Source organism: Gnatocerus cornutus, chromosome 9, assembly GCF_029298725.1.
Source record: "Gnatocerus cornutus isolate USDA-ARS CGAHR chromosome 9, icGnaCorn1.1, whole genome shotgun sequence".
NCBI lineage: Eukaryota > Metazoa > Arthropoda > Insecta > Coleoptera > Tenebrionidae > Gnatocerus > Gnatocerus cornutus.
Genome location: NC_142241.1, coordinates 10,613,868 through 10,634,746, shown reverse-complemented (window position 1 = coordinate 10,634,746; position 20,879 = coordinate 10,613,868). Strand labels below are relative to the sequence as shown.

Genomic DNA, 20,879 nt, shown 5'->3' with positions numbered 1-20,879 from the left:
GAATTTTCTTCGGTGATTCTTCCTTCTTCTAATTAGTGTCTTTTGTATGTTTTTTTTTCAGAGCTCGCCTGTACCTAGTTATAGTTAGTTAAGTTAGCAACTAAGTTTAGAAAGTAAGTTATGAAATAAGTTTTAGAATAAGTGCGCAATTAATAAATCGGAATATGAAAACAATTATTTGGTAACATTGGGGTTTTAACCATAACTAACTATTGGGAAGCTAACATTTCGGAGTACTAATACGGGACTAACACCAATATGTAACTATAATACGTTTCAGATTTTAGAATTCTGCAGGAAATTCCAGTGCTCACAACGTCACAGTCCACTAGGTCGAGCTGTCAACGCTGAAGATGTCGACGACAGGTTTGAATTTCGAACCGTTTCTCTTTCAGGTTTTGAAATGTTGAGTGCTAGCACTCAATGGGTTTGTTGATTTGTTTTGTGTTGTGTTGTTTTTGTTTCAGATAGCAGAGTTCTGCAGAGTTCCCTTGGTCACTTGTGGAGCGCTTGCGCCCACTACACCAGGGTCGGCCTTTGGGCCGGCCCGTCTCACTAAAATAAGTTTTTTCCAGAGCAGAAATAACAGAGGACCAGTTGTCAAACGAGCCGTTCTTGAAGACGCAAGATTACTCAGCGAAGGTAACAGTTTTTCTTTTTGTAATCACTGTTCCCAATAACACGAAATGTAATTTCAGATTCGGAGTCCAAAGGAAATCCAGCCTCGCATCGTCTACAGCTAGGAAGTGGAGACTCCTGGTGAGTACATTTCTTCCTTTCACTATTACGCACAAAACAGATACTTACACACAAACAGATTTTTAACTCCGCCTGCAGCGTCCTGGAGTGCATTGAGTAAAGCACTAAGGACGCTGCTGCCGGTCCCAAGCCCGGATAAAAGGAGGAGGGTTTGTGGACACGGTTTGCTAGCGACCTGTTCACTGTAAAAATTGCTGTCCCCATAACACGAAATGTAATTTCAGATACGGAGTCCAAAGGAAATCGAGGCGCTCGTCGTCTACCAGCTAGGGGGTAGAGACCCCCGGGTGAGTGTACATTTGTTTTTTTTTCACTCTCAGATAAAACACGTCTTGTCCTCTTTTGTTTCGAGTCAATCATTGGGGATCCAAGTCTGGAGAGTCCGGTTCTGCTCAAATTCACCGATACGTTACGACGGTTCACATATCTATTTGTCCCTTTCATGGGTTGAAAACGAAGAGTGTTTAACATTTAAAGCTAAAGATTGTTAAGATTTATTAATTTAATAAAGTTATGTTTGCATTATAATAGTATGAATATATTGTATCTAAATTAATAAAATTTGTACAAAAATCAATGGATTTTAATTTATTTCCCTCACTTTGAAACTATACACTTGAACCTCGAAACAGAAAGCACAAATAATCGCTTTTTTTGAAAAAAAAAACAAGTTTAACTAGAAATTTGTATCAAACCACGAAATAGAACACAATGTAAAGTAGCACCACGCGTGGCACCTTTTAGAAATAATAGTAAATTTGGCCCTCCGGCCAAAAACCCAAAATTTTAAACGGCCATAACTCGGTTATTTGTTGACAAAAATTAAAAAATTATCATGTTTTTGAATTCAGCGTAAAATTCTGCGTAAAATGAGACCCAAATTCGTTGAGTTTGCTTAATAAATAAACGAGGTATTTGCCAAAAACTGTTTTGAAAACGTCATTATAGGGTGATTTTCAATCAAATTTGAGATGTATAGGACAAATAGTTTTCGAGTTATGGCCAAAAATAAAAAAAATGAAAAATTTTCATCGTTAGTCGTAATTTTTTTTCGCGAAAAATCGACTATCGAATTTTGGGCTTTTGAGAACATTTTCTAACATAAAATGAGCCGAGAAAAAGAATAGCGCAAACCACATCCCAATATCTCAAATGGTTTCCGAGATATTTAACTTTAAAAATTACGAAAAATGAGGAAAAATGAAAATCAACTTTCCGAAACTTTAATCGGCCATACCTCAGCTATTTCTTGTCGGATGTGAATTTAAATCCCAGATTTGAAATCTGCGGAAAATTCAGCGTACACTGATGTATAATAACTTATAATAATAATAAGTTTAGTCGAAAAAATAAGCGAGATGTCGATATCAGAAGTTTGGTATAGTTTTTGTCATAAATTTTCGCGAAAATTGCGTTTTGTATGTAGTTGATGTACCTATTTGTCGAACATTTAAATAACCACGGAAACCGTGTATAAACGCAACAACACTCTGGCGAATCTCATTAGAGTGTTAATCACATCACTCTGACGTCACACGCGCCAACAGACGTCTCACTTTATGAACACACCCCAGTTCGACGTTTCACTGGCCTTGGCGGTAATTTCAAAATATTGAGGAGGTTTGCCTGTTTCTCGTTTCGTTTGATGTTGAAAGTGAATGTGATTTAATAAAACAACAGAATTTTAATACTATTTTTATAAAACAACCTGTACACATTTTCCATTGGAATTAAAATCTTATTTCTGATAAACATATTTACATTCACATGGCGAAATCAACGTATGAACTTTTTCACGATGTCTTCCTAACTTAAATGCTGAATTTGATGTAAAATAGGACAGGAAATAAGCCTCAAGAGACAAGATTTGTCACGATAAAAAAAAACCATTCCCACGAAGCGAGTCACTGGACTCGTTTAAAGTAATAAAAAGTTTCTGCGCGCTTCTGAAAAAAGAAGCAGATTGGGTGCTTCCCACCGTCGCAAAATTTTAATTTCAATTTAGAATTGTATCCGCGGTTATTTTTAGCGTTAAAAAATTAAGTTTATGAACAAAAACACAGACATGTAATCACAACAAATTAACGATTAACTTTAACCGCGATTTAAAGTATGAGTTGCAACTTGAATTCACTTGTCACAGTGCGTTACGTCTAAATTCTAAGCTCCACTCTGTTATTTCCCTCTTCAAATGAAAGCAATTGGAGAAGCTTATCTTAGTAATATACGATGTGGTTTTAGTTAGTTTGTGGCCACATTTGAAATGATCGTTTTCTACCAGCAGGGTTAAAAAATATGCTATAAATTTAATTAAAGTTATATTTTGTAATAAAATTGAAGAGGAAATAAATTAAGTTGGTTTTGAAAACTTTACTGTGTAATTCATACACACTGTATTTACAACGGTAGATATACCAAAGAAAAAATGTGAACGTTGTATAAAATAAAAGTATAGATACAAGTACATAAACAATAAAGTAACGATACATTTTGCGTTTTTTTTGCTACTAAGACATGACTTCTTAGTTAATTTCTTATCACAATGTCTGTGGCGCACCACCCACACAAACAGCACAGTATAAATAAGTAACATGTATTTTTTAATTATTTGCGAGTTTTACTTATATCGGACATGTTTGGCATTCACTTCTTATATTGCAGCTTCATAATATTTACAAAACAAAGATGACGAAGAATGTACGTTGACCTTTACACACAACCCTAATTTATTCAGCAACTCTGCAATGTACACTGTGCACTGTACAAACTAGGTCCGTACATTTTTCCATCACTTGGTACACTTTTAAACAACTGTTTCAGATCGGATATTTGAGACATTTTCATGGAAAATTCACAATAACCCCACTAATATAAAGTAACAAGCTTTCAAATATATACACCCTGCTAGCGGGTAACATGTATCTAGAAATTATACAGTGTGGCACATGTTCAAACTCGCGTCGTCGATACACATCACGGATACCGTAACGAATATCGAGGGTGAAAGTACCGCCTAAACACTCCTAAAGTTATGCAACTAAATTTGTTCACAATTTTGATACAATATTACGACTACTGTTTCTACCATTCCTATTCTATCGAATTTAAAATTGGTTCCACGTTCTTCAAAACCAGGAGAAGGTGGTTTCAAAAAACTTTAAAATAACTGAGTACTCGTACATATCGATCGTTGGTGCCTCACACTGTATATCGCGTATAATATTGAGGTTATTGACTTTAATCGCATTTTAATACTAGTTTTACGCCCTAAATGATGTATATTTTAGAAGTTTAGAACGAGTCTGTGAAAACAAAAATGTCTCAAAAAGCTGCTGGGAGAAAAATGAGCTTATTAAATATGTTCCAATTTATTTAATAAGCGACCATTTTCGCGTCATGTGGGGATACAAACATGAGCCTTTTGCATATGATACACTATTTAATGAAGAGGGAACAAGACGCAGCGAACCAAATACACACTATGGTACAAAGCAAGGTCACTTCAAAAAAATAACTTAATAATGTTCTATATGTATATAGCTTAGAAAGGAAACATACAGACTATTGTTCTTGTTTCTGTACTGAACTGGACTGAGACTTTGGTTCTCATTATAAAGGTAGATATTTAACCAAATGTACACATATATGTATATATTGCATTTACTCCATACATATGAGGAAAATAGCCAGAGAGCGAGATACAAATAACAGTGTTGCTTTAGTACACTAAGATTCTAGTTCGATCCAACCTTTATAACAAAAACCCTCAAGGGGAAGCGTAAGCAACAAGAGAAAGAAGTTGAAAGAGTCCTTGGATCGCACACACTGCGCGTCTTTTACAACATTCGCACTAGAAATAACATTTTCACCACGCAACTAGTTCAATCTTGATCTGAGCGTCCCACTACAATCGTCAATAATTATTAACTAATGTACGTTTTTATGAGTAGTATTTTAAACATATGAATTAAATAACTTAAATAAACACAGCACTGCACTAAGATGAAGAGGAAGCGTTCATTGCCCCGAAAAGTCCCGTGGAAAACGAGCCCGCTTGTTGCTGTTGTTGCTGCTGCTGCTGTTGTTGTTGCTGCTGCTGTTGCTGACTCGACGCCACTCTCGAATGTTTAGGCATGGGGGGTTGCAAATATTCGTGTTTGGCTAGTGATAAAACGTCAATACGGTCTTCTTTCCTATACGCTAGGCAGCTCCTTATAAAACTCTGAAAAACAATCACATTTTTATACATTTTCAGGAAATCGTACTACTAATCTTTTTATTCATATTCAAACATGTTGGCCTTGACAGTTATTCAAAATACATGCATAATTGATCGCCGTTAAAACTATCGATTTGTAATGAAACAAAGTTTCTATAATATAAAACTGAATTCAATTTTACCACGTAAAAGTTCTTACCTTAGCCTCATTCGTCACTGCCGGTTTATTCGCGAATTGTACCTCAGTCGCCTTCAAGATCGTATTTTCTTCTAAAATCGTCGCTTGCGATTGGTTATGTCCAAACGGTTTCTTGCCGTACAAACACTGATAAAAGATGACACCTACACTCCACACGTCTACTTTCGAAGATATCTTCGGAGGATTTTTACCGACTACGAAGCACTCAGGAGGAAGATACCTAAACCAAAGTCCTCAGTAACACTTTCAATTGAGAATGAAGGAAATATTACCAATAGGTACCAGCTCCTTGCGACGTGAGGTCCATACCATGATCCGGATTGTAGTTTTCTTCATCCATTACTTTACTCAAACCAAAGTCAGTAATCTTGATCTCACCACAGACGTTTCCTTCCGTGAGCAAAATATTACCGGGTTTGAGATCGTAGTGAATCACGGGTGGCTTAATCTCATTCAGGTACTTTAAAGCTGACACAACCTGCATTATTATAGATCTTGCTTCTCTCTCCGGTATTGTCTTATGCTAAAAACAGACATTGCGATATACCACTGGAAGATGAAAGTCATTTTAGAGATAGACGGTTTTGACTCAGTCCCGTCTTGAAACATGATAGCCATCACAGAATGTCTGGCAAAACATTATCATCATTTTATTTTCGAGAAGAAATTTATAGTAATTGGAAGAAGTCTCACCTGCTTTAAATAAAAATCAAGATCATGACCATCACAATATTCTAGGACTGTACAGAAGGAATTTGCATCTATTTCAAAAACATCATACAATTTTACTACACGAGGATGATCTAAAGCCTTATGGATATTGTATTCCCTTAACGCGTGCCTGGAAGAAAACGAGTCGTGTTAAATAACAGAAGACCGGAAGTCGTCGAAATTTTTGAGAAAGTTGAACTGATTTTTACCACTCACTTGATATAGTTTGCTTTCTTATCTTCTTTCCAGTCTTTATTGAGTTGATGAACTTTACAGGCCACATATCTCTGTTCTTTAAGGTCAAAAGCCTTATGCACTTCACTAAACCCACCCTTGCCCAACAACATTAACAACAAATATCTATCGTTGAGCACTGGATGGTTGTTAAACCTAGACTGATCCTCGTTGTGTATACGTTTTAACTCCCTAATATGAAGGTTACGTTCTCGTTCGAGTTTCTCCATCTCCAGTTGAAGATCCGAATCCTCTTTCTTCAGAGCGTTTTGCCTCAGCTTCAAGATTTCATCGGCTTCATAATACTCTTGTAACGTCAAGGAACCGGGAACGGCGTCAGGTTTGAGAAAACCAGAATCCGTTCCGTTGTGCATCGCGTTGGAATTATTTCTTTTCCTACCGCTCTCGTTGTTTGAAGGCCTCTTCTTCAACAACAATTTCTTCTGCCTATCGATTTCCTCCCGTTCTGCCGTAATTTCCTCCTGCCGCCTAACCAAAAGAAACAAATCAGTCCAAAACACGTCATATTATTATATTTTATATTTTACCTCGCCAACTCTTGGAACGCGTGTCCGTCAGTCCAGTTCTCTTGGAAAGTGGCGCCCACCCTCTGCGTCACAAACTGCCCTAGCCTTAGCCTATTCTGCATGCATCTCTGCCGCGCTTCTTTCTTCTCTATCGAACTCTTCTCTTTGAGCAGTTTCTTCACTACTTCGATGCATTTATTAATTTGCTGTTTATGTTGGTCCGTTGCCTTTTGTTGGGTTGATATTTGGTGTCGGTATTCTTCGTTTTGCCGATTCAGTTCTTCGATTTTATTATTTCGAACTTCGAGATCCGACGACGCTTGCGTCTCGAACTCCTGTATCCTGTGACACGTTAATTCAGTCTGGAATCATAGAAAAAATGCCTCAATGACCTGGAAAAACAGACTAAACTTCAAACAACCATATTTACTAATTCAGTTGGTAGTGCATGTTATGTATAATCATGAGGATCATACAGTGGTGAGAAGTTTTCATCATAAAATCGCTCAGTCCAATCAAAATAAACAGTATTACAAAAAGTTGGGTGAATCATAGTCTCTTTGATCGTGTTACGCATGGGGAAAAAATAGTTCGAGATATCACGTCATTGCTCATATTGGACCTTTCGCAAGGTTAAAAAAATTGTGTGAAATAATTTTTTCTCTTTGTCCACCTTGAAAAAGACCTTAACTGCAACAATTGCAATGTTTTCTAAAAACAATGGAAGTAACTTACATCATTTTTGCTACAGGGTCAGAATGACGTGACCACCTCTAATATTAAGTATGTTTTTCAATCAATAAATCCCACTAGTGGGTTTCTCATCGCATCAAGTATTCATAAGAAACAATTCAAACGGAAATTTGGAGCGTTGGTAATTGGCCTTTTTCAGCTAGAAGACGTTACAATGAACAGAATAACCGCTATAATACCAAATTAATTCAGAACAGTGTCTACTACGGTTACAAGTTCGTATTGTAAAATATAACAGAACCTGACATAATGACATTCAGTTGTTAGATCGTGTGAAAGCCAAAATCGACTGATTTTAAATACTGAAAGATTTCTTATGATTGTCGCCAATGCAGTTTTGTATTTTTGTGCAATGGAGGCCGGCTGGCGACAAAAACGCAAACCAAGGTAACAAATGCACATACCTGTACTTGTTTGTTAACCATCGCAGTTTGAGGCAACCGAGGAGGTTGTTTATAAAAATCGTAAGGAACAGTATTGACCTGCGGTGAGGGCAGACCCACCTGTTGAGGTGATGGAGGAAACTGTAACAAAACATCTAAATAACAAAACTTATAAAATAATAAAATTAGATGTGTCAACTATGCGTAATCAGTTGGTAGTGCATGATCGAAGATTAATCATTACTCATACAGTGGTGAGATTGTCATCATTTGGATTTAAAAGAAGGAGGATGGTTTGGGTTGGCTTACCATTGGATAAGGAGTTTGTTGAGGCGACGGACTTTTCGCCCCCCCGTGTCTAATAGGACTATTTCCAGAATGTTTAAAGTATTCATTAATTTTCTTATCCGAGGTAGCGTTTCGTACGCCCTTAACAGGCACACCGCCACTGTCGTCCGCTTTTCTTTTCCTCTTCCTTTCGGAAGGGGTTCTCGGCACCTTCTCCGGAGTATTGGGGTCCACCTCTTTGTCGCTATGAGACGAACCTTTAAGAAAAAGTGGATAAGAACTTGTACAATCGCTACAAATTGGAATTTCATTGTCCTCGATTCGTTCACCTCATTGCATAATTAGCGTTTCTAAAATGTTAGTTTTGATGTTATAGAACACGGAGGAAATCATCCTATATCTGATACCGGCGTTACTAAAAATATCCCGAGTATAAATATACTTCGACTAGAATACATCGCAGGAAGATAATTCCCGAAAACGAGTCTCGTTGGGTGAATTGAATAATTAAAACACTTCTCGAAAGTTATAATAGAGAGGTTCTTGTATCTAATTTCCACATTGAAACTCGATACAACTACAATAACGTATAAACAACATAATAAATGTTTATTCTCAAGGTGAAAATGGTCTAGAACGCCATTGCTTGTAAATGTAAAAGTGTCTCTCTTCCAAATATGCAAAACTTCTTTATACCTGTACTCATATTGGAGTCTTGGCTATGTACGGGTTGATGGGTTGTGTTGATCGTAGACTGCGGTGCCATCTGTATCTGAGATCCAGCTGACATCTGAAAGAAAAACGAATTTGGATTAGTCTGGCAAATTTTGATCTCTCGTTTTAAAATTGTACAATCAGTGAAATATGCAGCCGACGTTTTCAGGTTTGCCAGTAGTGGTATCGAGGAGTGAATATTTTGCTTGTCGAAAGAAATCCGCGGATTCGCACACTCGACACCGGAATGTATTACGCCTTGTCCATTTTAATGTAAACTCCATATTAAAACGAAACCGTAACCAGTTCGCGCAGGAGCATCGTCCACGACGTCATTCCATCGCCAATCGAAAAAACCGACGATTTTTTAGAAACAAACTCAAGCTGGTATCTACACCTACTATACTACGACCGAGCGGACATCATGATCGTGTTAAGGTGCGTCCTCACTTGTAACAGAACATCGTAACGTAACCTCGTCGCGTAACATTTTTGTGGTACGCGATGAAGTTACGATATAATGATTTTTGACGCGTATCGCAACATCGCATCGTAACATAGAAGCGAACATTATGCCGTTCCGATTTCTTCAGTTAATATCGTCCACTGCATCAAGATGGATGTTGCTGCTGCGGCTTACATTGTTATTCATCATTTAATAATGAAGAAAAAAAAACCTAGACAACGACGATATTGGCAGAATCGCTTATTTTACAGTAGAACTGCATATGGTGGAAAAGAGTTACTGTTGGACTTGAAATTTCAAGCAGTTAGTGGCTTATATAAAAACTTTACGAGAATGTTACGAAAGTTACGCATTGATGTTGCACATGCCGTCCACACGTGTAACCAACACTCCATCATGGTCGCGTAACATTCCTTTGATGTGACGCTGAAAAACCGACAAGCGATGGAACGCTCCGATGTTACGATGTTACGGTGTTGCGTTGTTACGGAGTACCCGTCCACATTGATACGCGGCGATGTTACGTTACGATGTTCTGTTACAAGTGAGGACGCACCTTTATACCTGACACGGTGTGCAGAATCTCAACGCTGGCGTTTAATTGCCGAGTTGAAGGAACTATTTTTTCAACTACAACCGACTTAACAAATGTCAACATCAAAACTAAAATGAAATGAGTCACTAGTCACCGATTTAGACTGCACGCAGGGAGAAGTCGGAATTATTCTTCTGTGTACCGTTTGCGTCGGTTTACGTTAAAAGGGTCCGTGCGCGCCATAAGCCCAAACATCTCGACAATCCTATTATACAAGATAACATTTGAACTCGTATTCAAGTTAGCAACATTATGTTTGAGTTTTATTCGTAAAAAATACCGCTTTATCACACATACAGTTTATAATTTGGCCGATAACACCGGTGCTGATAACGTTATGTCTTTCCTTACAAGTGACGCCCTCAAAGTTTTTACCATTTATCGAACACACGGTAGAGAGAACGCCACCGATATCATCTGCTTCCTCTTGCACACCGGGACAACTTGCCAAAAGGAAAACACAATGGCTACACAAATAGACTGAAAAGATCTCACCCCGTCGACTAACAACAGAAAAACAAACTCTCTGCACACGATCGCACTGTCCGATCATCAAACAAACTTTCTTCAACCTTACCAACATTGCAAATTTTGACCTTTACATTTCAATTTCAATTTGTAGTTAAAGTACTACTTGCGTTATCATCTCCCAGCCACGGTCACAAACATCAAACCAAAATGTCCACGTCGATAACTAAAAGATAGCTAAATGAAAAACAATACGAACGATAAGGAAAGAAAGCTGGTCGTGGATTTTTTCTTTAAAACCATTCACCGGTCGAGTTACAACATACCGAAAACTGCTCTGAGATTTTCTTATCTCGCAGTGAAACGCAATGAGTGACTAGAAAATGTTAGCAAAATTCTCGCAGCGGATGTTTGTAAAAACATCTAGTCAAGAGATGTGACATTAAAAATCATCCCAGTATCCTTGACCTCTTGGAATATAACCCAAAAACTTTCCTCTTATCATAGTGACAATAATTATGAATGGAACATCGAATTCAAAGACAAAAGCACGAAGGACACCACCTCCAAAATATGCCCACGTCACGAAAGAAGATACTTTTTGATGGATCCGACTACCTACGATAGTAATGAATAAAGAGGCACCCATCGAGGAGGTAAACATAATCTCGACCTCAGGTATAACTAAATCTAATCCCAAGAGCACAACAGGGTTGCTATTTGACACACAATGGTACTAACCTGAACTTGTAAATTTGTGGAACGAGCTTTATTCCCTCCGACCACGGAAAATAGCCCAACGGTTTAGTTCAAACTTCCACGTGTGCAAAAAAGCGACATTTCACTTCAAGTAAACGCACCTTGAAATGAAAATGTGACAAGACAACGTAAAAAAAAGAGCAGTTTGAACTAGGAACTGATCGTACCGTGGTCAGGCAGGTCGCTGCGCTAACACCAACAACACATCGGGTATCGTTGGAATGAAATAATTTCCTTGTCACGGGCTAATCAATGCAATGTGCTCGTGAGTCTGCTTACGCCATCATCACATTATTGGACTTGGGGGCCCGTTGTGGCTGTACAGAGCAGCCAGACATTTTTAGAACGGCTAATAAACTAAAGGCCTCCTCCTTGGCGTTCATCGACTACTTACTACTGCGAGAGCTGTGTGTGCGACCATTCAGACCAGGTAAAAGACATATAATAGAATGCTTAATAATGTAGGTTATCGACCCATACGAACACCAACCGGCCGGGCTCACTTCCATCCGACTGCTGAGACTTCGGAAGAGCTCGCCATCTTTTTCGAAAGTGGTAAGGACACGCACGCATTACAAAATCCAAGACAAAAATCTTTGAACAGATCGAACGAAATGTGACGTGTGTAATGGTAGTTCGGAACCCAACCACCTGAATCGTTTTATTATGGCACGTCACTTTGGGCGTGTATAAGTTCTCGATTTCGCTAACATCAGATTGAAACAGAGGTGGAAGAGGAGAGGAGGGTGCAATATTGATTATTCCGGAGAAGTTGGACACCCCTATCGTGTACGCGACCTTTCTGTAAGTACACTCGCACACCGACACTCTTGGCTGCCTCTATTTATAAAAGGCACATCTTGGTCGGTTAGCATTCAATTATGAACGGAACTGTACCAAAGCTAGGGACGAAGAGGATATGAAGAACGGAAGGCGCTCACCTGACGCTTTATATTCGACAGGGTCGGAGCTTGAAGCCTAAACCATGAAGAAAATGCGTTTGTCTTTAATTAACGCAAAAAGAAAGAAAAAATTACGTGCACGGGTTGTCGAGCATGAGTGCTTGTCCACTCCCATCAAGTCCACGCAATCTCGCCTACTCACATGAAAAAGGGTTCGTGAGTCGGCCAATGGCCAGTGAAAATTTGCAATAGGGAAAACTCGAAGCTTAATTATGTATGAGGATTATGAATCTGCGATAACCGCCGTGGAAACGATGACTGACAACAAGAACATTTAAGTCGTCGATATATTGACAGGCTATGAATCCACGGAACTTAATCAGAAAAAACTTTCACCTCATTAACAAGTATCACAATACATTTACGTATGCTCGCAATGGGTATAGAAAAACGGAGGTGGTCGTCATATTGTGAAATATTCTGAATCATAACTGATCGTTGCGTAAACAACTGTGCAGCGGAAAACTGAAGATGAACCTGAGATTATCACCAAAAAAGGAAAAACTTCAGTATATTATCAAAAAACATTACAAGCTAGCAACAGTTCAATCAAGTTCTGTAAACTGCTTTAAAAATGCAGTTGAAAGTATAGTGTAGTCAGGTTTTTGTCCTTAATAGCGGTTTTACTACAACTCGGTGATTTATTACCTTTTCAATGCCATTTGACTTCACCATAATTTCCACTAAAATTTTCACTAACTGACTTAAAGAACATAATTGCGCATTCATTCCACCATTTTTGCGGTTCTACTAGAAAATCGATTCCTGATTAATTACTGGAAATTAACCATATTGCTATTCTGGTATGCCTGTGGAAATCCCAACAAATATTTTAACAGTTTCGAATGGTGAAAAACAAATAGTTTGCGCGAGTACGTAAGTTTTTTTATTGTTTTTAACAACAGAACGGTTTGTACATTCAGAGCAAAACTTGTTGAGTAGCAATATGAACAAAATCTCGAACTTTTGTTTACGAAACCTATTAAAATACCAAAAGTGATACGAATACCATTTTTATCATCTCAATGATTGGAAAATTAGTGATCTGTAAGCACCTGCCGTAAACAGCTAAAACACATTTTTAAATTTCTGCGATAAAGATTTTCTTTAAATAGAATTCCATGCTTTTATCTGTCCCACATAACATTTTCACTAAAACAGCCATAATCTGTTTCTAATTGAGAGTGGAAATAATTCAACTACTCCGAAAATCAAATTGAGCTATTAAAACTTATCCAATATTAAAAGCTTCATAAAACCAATTTCTAAGGAATACAGCTAATCAAGCTTGACAATTCTTTAAGAATTGATTCTACTGCGCGAGTTACAATCTACTCGCTCGATCGCTCGCATTTATAATTCGCTGGAAAGTGAAAATGATAGCGAGCGGCGAGAATAAGCAAGCACATTTCTACTTTACTCGCTCCATCGGAGTTGGCAGATTAAAAGCTTAATTGTAATTGAGCTTTTAGTTACTACACCGATGCGAGATGAATATTTTAACAAATTGATAGCTAAATGGGATATGATGGAACTGGGTCAAATCCCCAAAAGTCGATAAAACGCAGAATCTCTGTTAAAATAAATGAATTTAATATCTAGCGAGTGTCGCGAGGCTTCTTTAAACTCGTCGGCCGTGCTTTCGTAGTTATATTGTATTCTCTAAACAAAACCAGACATGCCTACCTCACTCAATAATAATGAAATCGGGGCAAATAACAAAACGTCTTAACAGATAACGTTGAAACAAAATAATTTCACTATCTCTCGTTTGATTTATTGCTAAAGTGGAGTAAGACATAACATTATCGCGAATTACTTGGTTACCCTTTTTTCTAAAATTTGCCGTAGCCAATTCAATAGTTTAATGGCTATTGAACCATTCCATTTGTTCATTGGGTCTAGTTCCATTCACTGTATACTAATTTGTGCCAATTCGTCACCCAGAGAGACCGAGATTAAATAGTGGAACTCTACCACGCCAATAAAATGTTAAATTTCTTGTATCCGAGAAAATTAAAGAAGTCACGTTTATATTCAATGAGAGCGTCACGTGAACTATGGAAAGTGCCAGAAATTTGGAGAATCCTCGCCCCCCCTGTTTGTCTGACATTTTTATTTCTGAACGTAATTATTTATGGTTAGTCAAACATCGATCGCGAGTTGTGGGAAAGAAATACAAACTAGCAAATGTCTGCGAAACGCTTGGAGCGACCATAAAAATTAAACAAAATCAATTAAACTAGGTATGCAAATGAAAACCATCTTTTATAAAATATAAGTTTTCGAACTTTGGTATTCTTGCTGAAAATATGGAGTCCTACCATTAACCTGCTTTCTTGAATTAATTACTGAACATTAGACTATGAATAAGTCGCCATTTTCACATAACCGAAACTCGATTTAGCTAGTTTCCGCTTACTTTGACATTTAACAAAAAATGAGAACTATAACTTCCTCATAAACTGTAATTGCGTTGGATCAAGAATATGAAAGTCAATAAGCGAAAAAGTGAAACTCAAGAAAAATGTAGCTTACCAAAAAGTGCCACGAAGATTTGTTGCAGCGAGCCGAGAAATTGTAAAATTTGTAATTCGCGTAATATGAGGTCAACAAAATGTTGCCAAATACTGTTGTAAAATAAAAAGTCACGACGACGTGGAAATATAGTGGGAGAGTTAGCAAGTAAAGATTAGAAACAATGCAGCTATCTATTACGGTAAGTAAAAACATCGAGCGGACGTAAAATTTATTTTAACGTAATAACGATTTTGTTTGCGACGATAATAATCGCTCTTTCTGGTCGGAACGTTAGAAAGTAGCTGCCTACCTCAATATCGCGAACTCATTCGACAGTCACACGACCACCAAGTATTCGGAAAAATAACTAATATGTTGATAAGAGCTTATCAAGGAGGAAACCAACAAAGTAATCCACGAAAAATAAAAATACCCTGTGAGGAAATCGCAGATAAGATGGCGCGGAAACGAACCGCACATGTCTCAGCCTCATCGTCATATTAATTTAAAAGCGGCGAACAAGTTAAAACTCCCGTCTGGTCCGTGTTGTAAAATCAATGAAAGCCGGAGACTAGGTCAGGCCGTCGTCGTGGCGGCGACGGCGTACAGACGCAGCACGTGTTGGCCGATAGCGAAACGAAAACAAACTAACGCCGCGCCGTCGAAATTTACCTGGTGGCTGAGATGATAGTGAACCAGGAGAGCTTGCAACAGCCCTTCCATGGCGTCGTTGCTTCCCGCACATGTCTACATCACACCAACAGCACCGCACTGCACCGAGACAGACCTTGCAATGCCATTCATCGAGGCCATCGCACGGCAACACCGCCTTCAGCTATCAGCTGGCGCCGGCCGTTGTTGCCGCATCGCGCATGCCGGATCACAACACCACAACTTGGCGCACACGATTCATTCGTCAGCGAGACGTTGTAGCGGTATGACGCATGTTAGCTGTAGTCTGACTATACATCGAGTGACGAGGAGGTACAAGTTATACTACTACGATTGTGATAGTAACCAAGTGACAGTGATAATTACGGCTTGCGCTAACGCGGTGTGATGAATCGGAGTGGTTTGAATGTGAAAAAAGTCGACGATCGGAGTGTACCACACTAATCGGGTCAACTCGGCGACAAATAATCACGCGTGCTAGAAATAGACGAGTTGCAATGTGTGGAATGCAGCGCGATGGCTGCGTGTACACGAGGAAAACAAGTCTGTCGTTTATAGCGGCTCTAACTTCTTTATGGCGAAATATAAACCGCAAAATTACATTGACGCGCTGAAAATAACCGGCGACGTTATTAACCCAATATATCTGATTCGGAACGGGTTTAACTACCTGTCGATGATTCGGACGAAGACGGAGGGTGTACTATACAGGGTCCGGCAACACTTGTGTCCACCCCCAAAATCGTTTTTAATTTTAAAGATAAAATTTTGAAAATTTGCATACACTCATAGTTGACAAAGCTCTAGAAGCCGACGCAAAAATTTATTTTTTATCACTTATAGTTTTGGCGTCGCGACGCCTTAAAAGTGTATTTTTTAGCTAATTGTGAAGTTTTATGAAATGAACCTCTAATTTAATTTTTTTTCAATATAAATGTGTTAAAAATATCTCAGTTGACATTTTAGATTTAATGTAAATTGTATTCAAAATTTGAGGAAAAAATGCTGTTTTATCAAGTTAGTTTTCAATTTTATTACGTCAAAATTGGGAACTACGTTTACACCCATCTGTCAACATCTTGTGTCACAAAAGACATCTATTCTTTGGTTCGTTTTAGAAGGTAACAAAAGTCTTACTTGGCGAAATTGTCGCTTTGTCGATGTTAATTAACGATTTCTAGTGTCCAGAACGTGCAACATACCCGAGCTAATCAAAATTCACCTTCATATGAGTGAATGAAGTGACTTGTGAAATTTTGGTGTAAACGTAGTTTGTCACTGCACCGTCAAAATGTTGAAAACTAACTTGATAAAACAGCGTTTTTTTCGCAAATTTTAAACACCATTTGAAGTAGATTTAAAATAAAAACTCAAATATTTGTATTACAGTTATGTTGAAAAAAAATTGAATTCGCTAATATTACCGCAAAAAGCCAAAAATCGCTAAAAATTAAACTTTTTAGGCGTCGCGACGCCAAAGAATCCGTGATATAAAAACAAATTTTTGTGTCAGCTTCTAGAGCCTTGTCAACTATAAGCGTATGCAAATTTTCAAAATTTTATCTTTAAAATTAAAGACGATTTTAGGGGTGGACACAAGTGTTGCCGGACCCTGTATACTACCTACTACAAGTTCCGAGATTGGTGCTGGGCGTCGGCTGGGTTATTAGCCCGATCTGATGGGGATCCCCTCCCGATCTCGCCACGACCGAATGATGAATCTTCCGATTCCCATCGCCTAATACGGCATGCTTTCTGTGCTATTACGAAGTAGATGTCGTTGTTTTCACAACTAACTAATCCCGCAGCGCAATTACCAGTGAAAGCCTTCAACGGATTAAGTTTTGCATAAAAATGACGGCTGTTTTCGAGCCAAGGTCTCGAGTCTCGCGAATGGAGAGAGAAGAGAGAGTGAACCCGCTGCGCTTCCACTTGTCTGGTTCTTGGATCGACCCACCGACTCGACTGACTGTTGTGTGTGTGTTGAATCGTTGAATGTGTGTGCCGTAATCGTGTAGTCGGACATGATACTAAATGCCGAGACCGCTGAGTTGTGGCGCAAGTTCAACGCTCGCCGCACAATGCGGCTGGGTAAATCGGGCTTTTCAGTCCTTCAACGCAACACAAGTGGCCCGATTTTAACCGCTGATCCGACGAACAAACACAGTCACGTCCCACGCGAGAGATTATGACGGACACAAAAAATTATTACGATCATATTGGCGCACTTGCGATCTTTGCAGCACCTCGATTGTACCTCCCGCTATTAATAATTATGTTTGTTTAACAAGCTCAATTTAGCATCACGTTCTAATCTACGACAATAATGAAATGTCACACAGTGCTAGAGACCTTGCTGTTTAGAGTTAGAAGACACTTACTTCACCTTGAAGACAAGATAACGATAAAAACCACTCACAACACATATGAAGACTTGGTTACAATAAATCATATACCCCAAGCGAGGAAAAAAAACTCAAGACGTCACACATGTTTATCTAATCTGCGTAATAATACGATTATGCGACCCGAATTACTACGCCGAAATTATTTTCTAAGCAATTAGAAAGCTCTCCAATCTGCAAGACTTACCAACATAAAAGGAGCAAATTGTTGCGCGCACACGTCAGTAGCCATAAAATTTAAAACTCAATGTAACACCGAAGAGACGTCATCGGAAACACAAAATAGATACTGCCAAAGATAATAGAACGTTTTCGAGTTCGTCGAGTGTTGTATAAATAACTTTTGGTGCGGACTGTACTAGATTCGCATTGCAACTAAGTGCAACGACACCATTCTTATAAAACGTACACCTCACGACCGATCTTCTAAACACGTTTACATATTCGACATGACAATGCGTTGAAAAGAGAAGAGGAGCTCGTTTGCAGAATCTTCCTGAAAATCGCGCGCCACTGCCACAATCGAGATAGGTGTACGAAAGGAAAAAATATGGCGCACACGTCCGATTTCCGGAAGCAACGCGCTAAATTCGACGGTTGTGAGTCGACCTTTTTCTGCTATCTCGACACGTTTGATTACGAACGCGAATCGGGACGAACCCCAACTGGTTTCATTCAAGTTTTAAAAAATATAAAAAGTCTGTAACGACGACTCGCACCTGCATCTCCCCCTTTTGTCCACCACAACAATCTCCAAGCTTCAAACAAAGACATTTAGTCACGGCGAACAAAAGAAGATCGATATTTTACTTAATATTTAATCAAGCTAACTGGTTTCTACTAGATCAAATATTCAACCACACAATAGATAGAATACCTACAAGTATGTAAACAAGGCGACTGAAGGAGTTATTTTTAAGACGAGAATGATATTTTTGCGGAATTTTTAGTTTATCTTCGGACGTTTCCGTCTACTCGGGCAACCTTTACCTAGGCCTACGAATTGCTCCAAGTTTTTTTGCTTGTCGCTTTACCGATTCAAAATTAGAATCTAATTAGTAACCCGCTGTGCGCATTCGCCAACACCTTACGTCATTTCCCAAATGTCTAGTCTACGGAACCTGTTAACAACTAACTACTGCCTAAGTCATTATCTAATAGTGGAGAGAAAACCACCGCGGCTGCGTGATGGGTGAAGAAGAGGTGGATGGTTGTTTGGAAAAATAAACAAAATTTGTAAAAAAAAAAAGATAATTTTGTAGGCACTCACCCTAGCGCCCAGGAAGCGCGCCTCCAGGAGCTCCTGTTTCCGGGGGTCGAGCGCCGCCTGGAAATGCTCCATCTTCACTCCAGCGCCTGTAACAACGCCGAGGTCACAGATATATGCATTTCAAGGGGGCTAAAGCGGGATAAAATCGGGACGAGAGAGAGAAAGAAAAAGAGAGGCCGGATGGCACAGGATACCCATTCTACGCTCCTTCAAACTTGACCACGGTACGGTCGCCATCCGTTAATTTTGTTAGTAACGCACACACCCTACGCTACGGAAACAAACGCTTGTATTTTCTGACTTTTTCAGCAATTTGCAAATTAGATTGCTAAGAATAGGTTCAATGTCAATCTGTTGATAGGTCGAAGCAAGCGCGCTGTTTTAACTAAATTAGAGCGAGAAAACTGTCAAGAACAATGGACTATTATTACTGGCTGTTCGTCTGCATGTTACATATTCTTAATAGTCAGCCCACGACTTGTAGAAAAATGCGATTTTTTCGACGAAAGAAAAAAGTACCGTGGGTTAACTTCAGCGACATGTGACTAATGCAAAGATTATCATTGACAATAACAATATGGCGTCGAAAGTCCGGAAGTGGCCTGGCCGTGACGTCATTCGATCTCGCGTGGCACGTTAACATTGATCGGACGGGGGGTCTGAACCGGGGGTGGTGGGTGGATTTTGTACGGCGGCACAAGGACCCCCAATTACGACCGTCAGATGGAGCCACTGAAAATTGAAAAAGTTCCTCCTTGGGGCAACACCCAAGCAGAGAGAGCACACTATATATAGCAGGCAACCAACCACTTTGTCGAGAGCGTCAATTCTAAACTGATCCCGCGAACGACATATCCAAGGAATTTTCACACTGGTGGAGGAGATGCAGAGACAGGGATTCTCAAACGGTTTGAGGTAAACACCGACCTTGAAACACACTCGGCTACATTTCCAAAAATTTCCCATTTCTGCAAACTTTTCAATAAATGGTACGACGAGACCTTGGGGGTTAAGATGTTTGGAGGCTTCTGGGGGTGGAAAATTTTTCTGGGGGATGCGAAACAATCGATACTTCATCAATCCGTTATTCGGCACCCACTGCTAATTCCGTGGGTGTCAATTTGAAATGTCATAGGCCAGGAGCGGGAGCAATTAATAGAATCCATTAGTGTCTTTTTTTCGGTATTAACAGCGTGAGAAGACACACCCAAATTCAAAGATCAATGCTTTTCCGTAGGGGATCAACAGTGGTTTAGGGGTGGAAATCTTACAATAACCTCGTCCGTTCCCTCTCCTTACGCATTGTCCGACTTTCTCGGCTAATTATAAAATTCTTGGATGATACAGTAGGTAAACTCTAGGTGGAAATTGCAGCAACCGCAAGCTGCGAGATCGATATCTAAACAAAGTCGGATGGGATAAAAGCAGAAAAGGTTAGCATGTAACATTCCATCATGCGATTCTGTTCTAACTAAAGACTAGAGCGGTCGGTATGATGTGCATTCAGTTATGGAAGGAACGAAGTCGTTCGACCGAACAAAAGGGTGCACGACGTTATTTCGAAGGAATTATACAGAACGTCTCTACAATCCACGTCTAAAATCTAAATACAGGGCGTGGCCGGATCCTCTTTTTTTTCCTCTCTACATCAGTCAAGGGTTCAAATTATCGCGCGCTGCGCTTCGTCCAACTTTGATCCGCTTATTGCTCCCGTTTGTTCCAGGTGAACTGACCGAAGAGGTGGTGGTTTTAATATGCGGATAAGTGGTATTTCACACCGGAATTTTACCGTAACACCAAAACGGATCAATACACACACACATGTATGTAGACATATTCGGTTTTGCAGAAATTGAGTGACCAATAAAATGAGCAGATCGCAAGATGAAAATCGACGGCGAGTCCACTCGTGCTTATCTTGGGGGTGTCGGTGTAGCCAAATAAATTGAACTTTGTTCATAAATAGCGAGCTTTA

At 39.2% G+C, this 20,879-nt stretch overlaps 1 protein-coding gene across 10 annotated transcripts in view; it reads right to left on the bottom strand.

The window, feature by feature from the left end:
• Positions 1-3,114: 3,114 nt before the first annotated feature.
• The window catches only part of LOC148168758 (serine/threonine-protein kinase tousled-like 2), a 37,270-nt gene continuing 19,505 nt past the window's right edge, over positions 3,115-20,879 (bottom strand). For 3 of the 10 annotated variants that reach the window (XM_088046607.1, XM_088046609.1, XM_088046608.1), the window contains 10 exons: positions 18,905-18,990; positions 8,770-8,863; positions 8,095-8,330; positions 7,807-7,926; positions 6,671-7,011; positions 6,105-6,611; positions 5,871-6,018; positions 5,450-5,700; positions 5,178-5,397; positions 3,115-4,981 (listed from right to left, as the gene is read on the bottom strand). In XM_088046607.1, the coding sequence (XP_087902733.1) occupies positions 4,757-4,981; positions 5,178-5,397; positions 5,450-5,700; positions 5,871-6,018; positions 6,105-6,611; positions 6,671-7,011; positions 7,807-7,926; positions 8,095-8,330; positions 8,770-8,863; positions 18,905-18,990 (2,228 nt within the window). In that variant the 3' untranslated portion in view covers positions 3,115-4,756. Of the gene's footprint in view, positions 4,982-5,177; positions 5,398-5,449; positions 5,701-5,870; positions 6,019-6,104; positions 6,612-6,670; positions 7,012-7,806; positions 7,927-8,094; positions 8,331-8,769; positions 8,864-8,925; positions 9,039-11,057; positions 11,153-14,575; positions 14,786-15,229; positions 15,379-17,821; positions 17,952-18,904; positions 18,991-20,879 lie in introns of those variants that run through there. The other 7 variants (XM_088046613.1, XM_088046612.1, XM_088046611.1 and 4 more) reach the window with 6 other exon arrangements.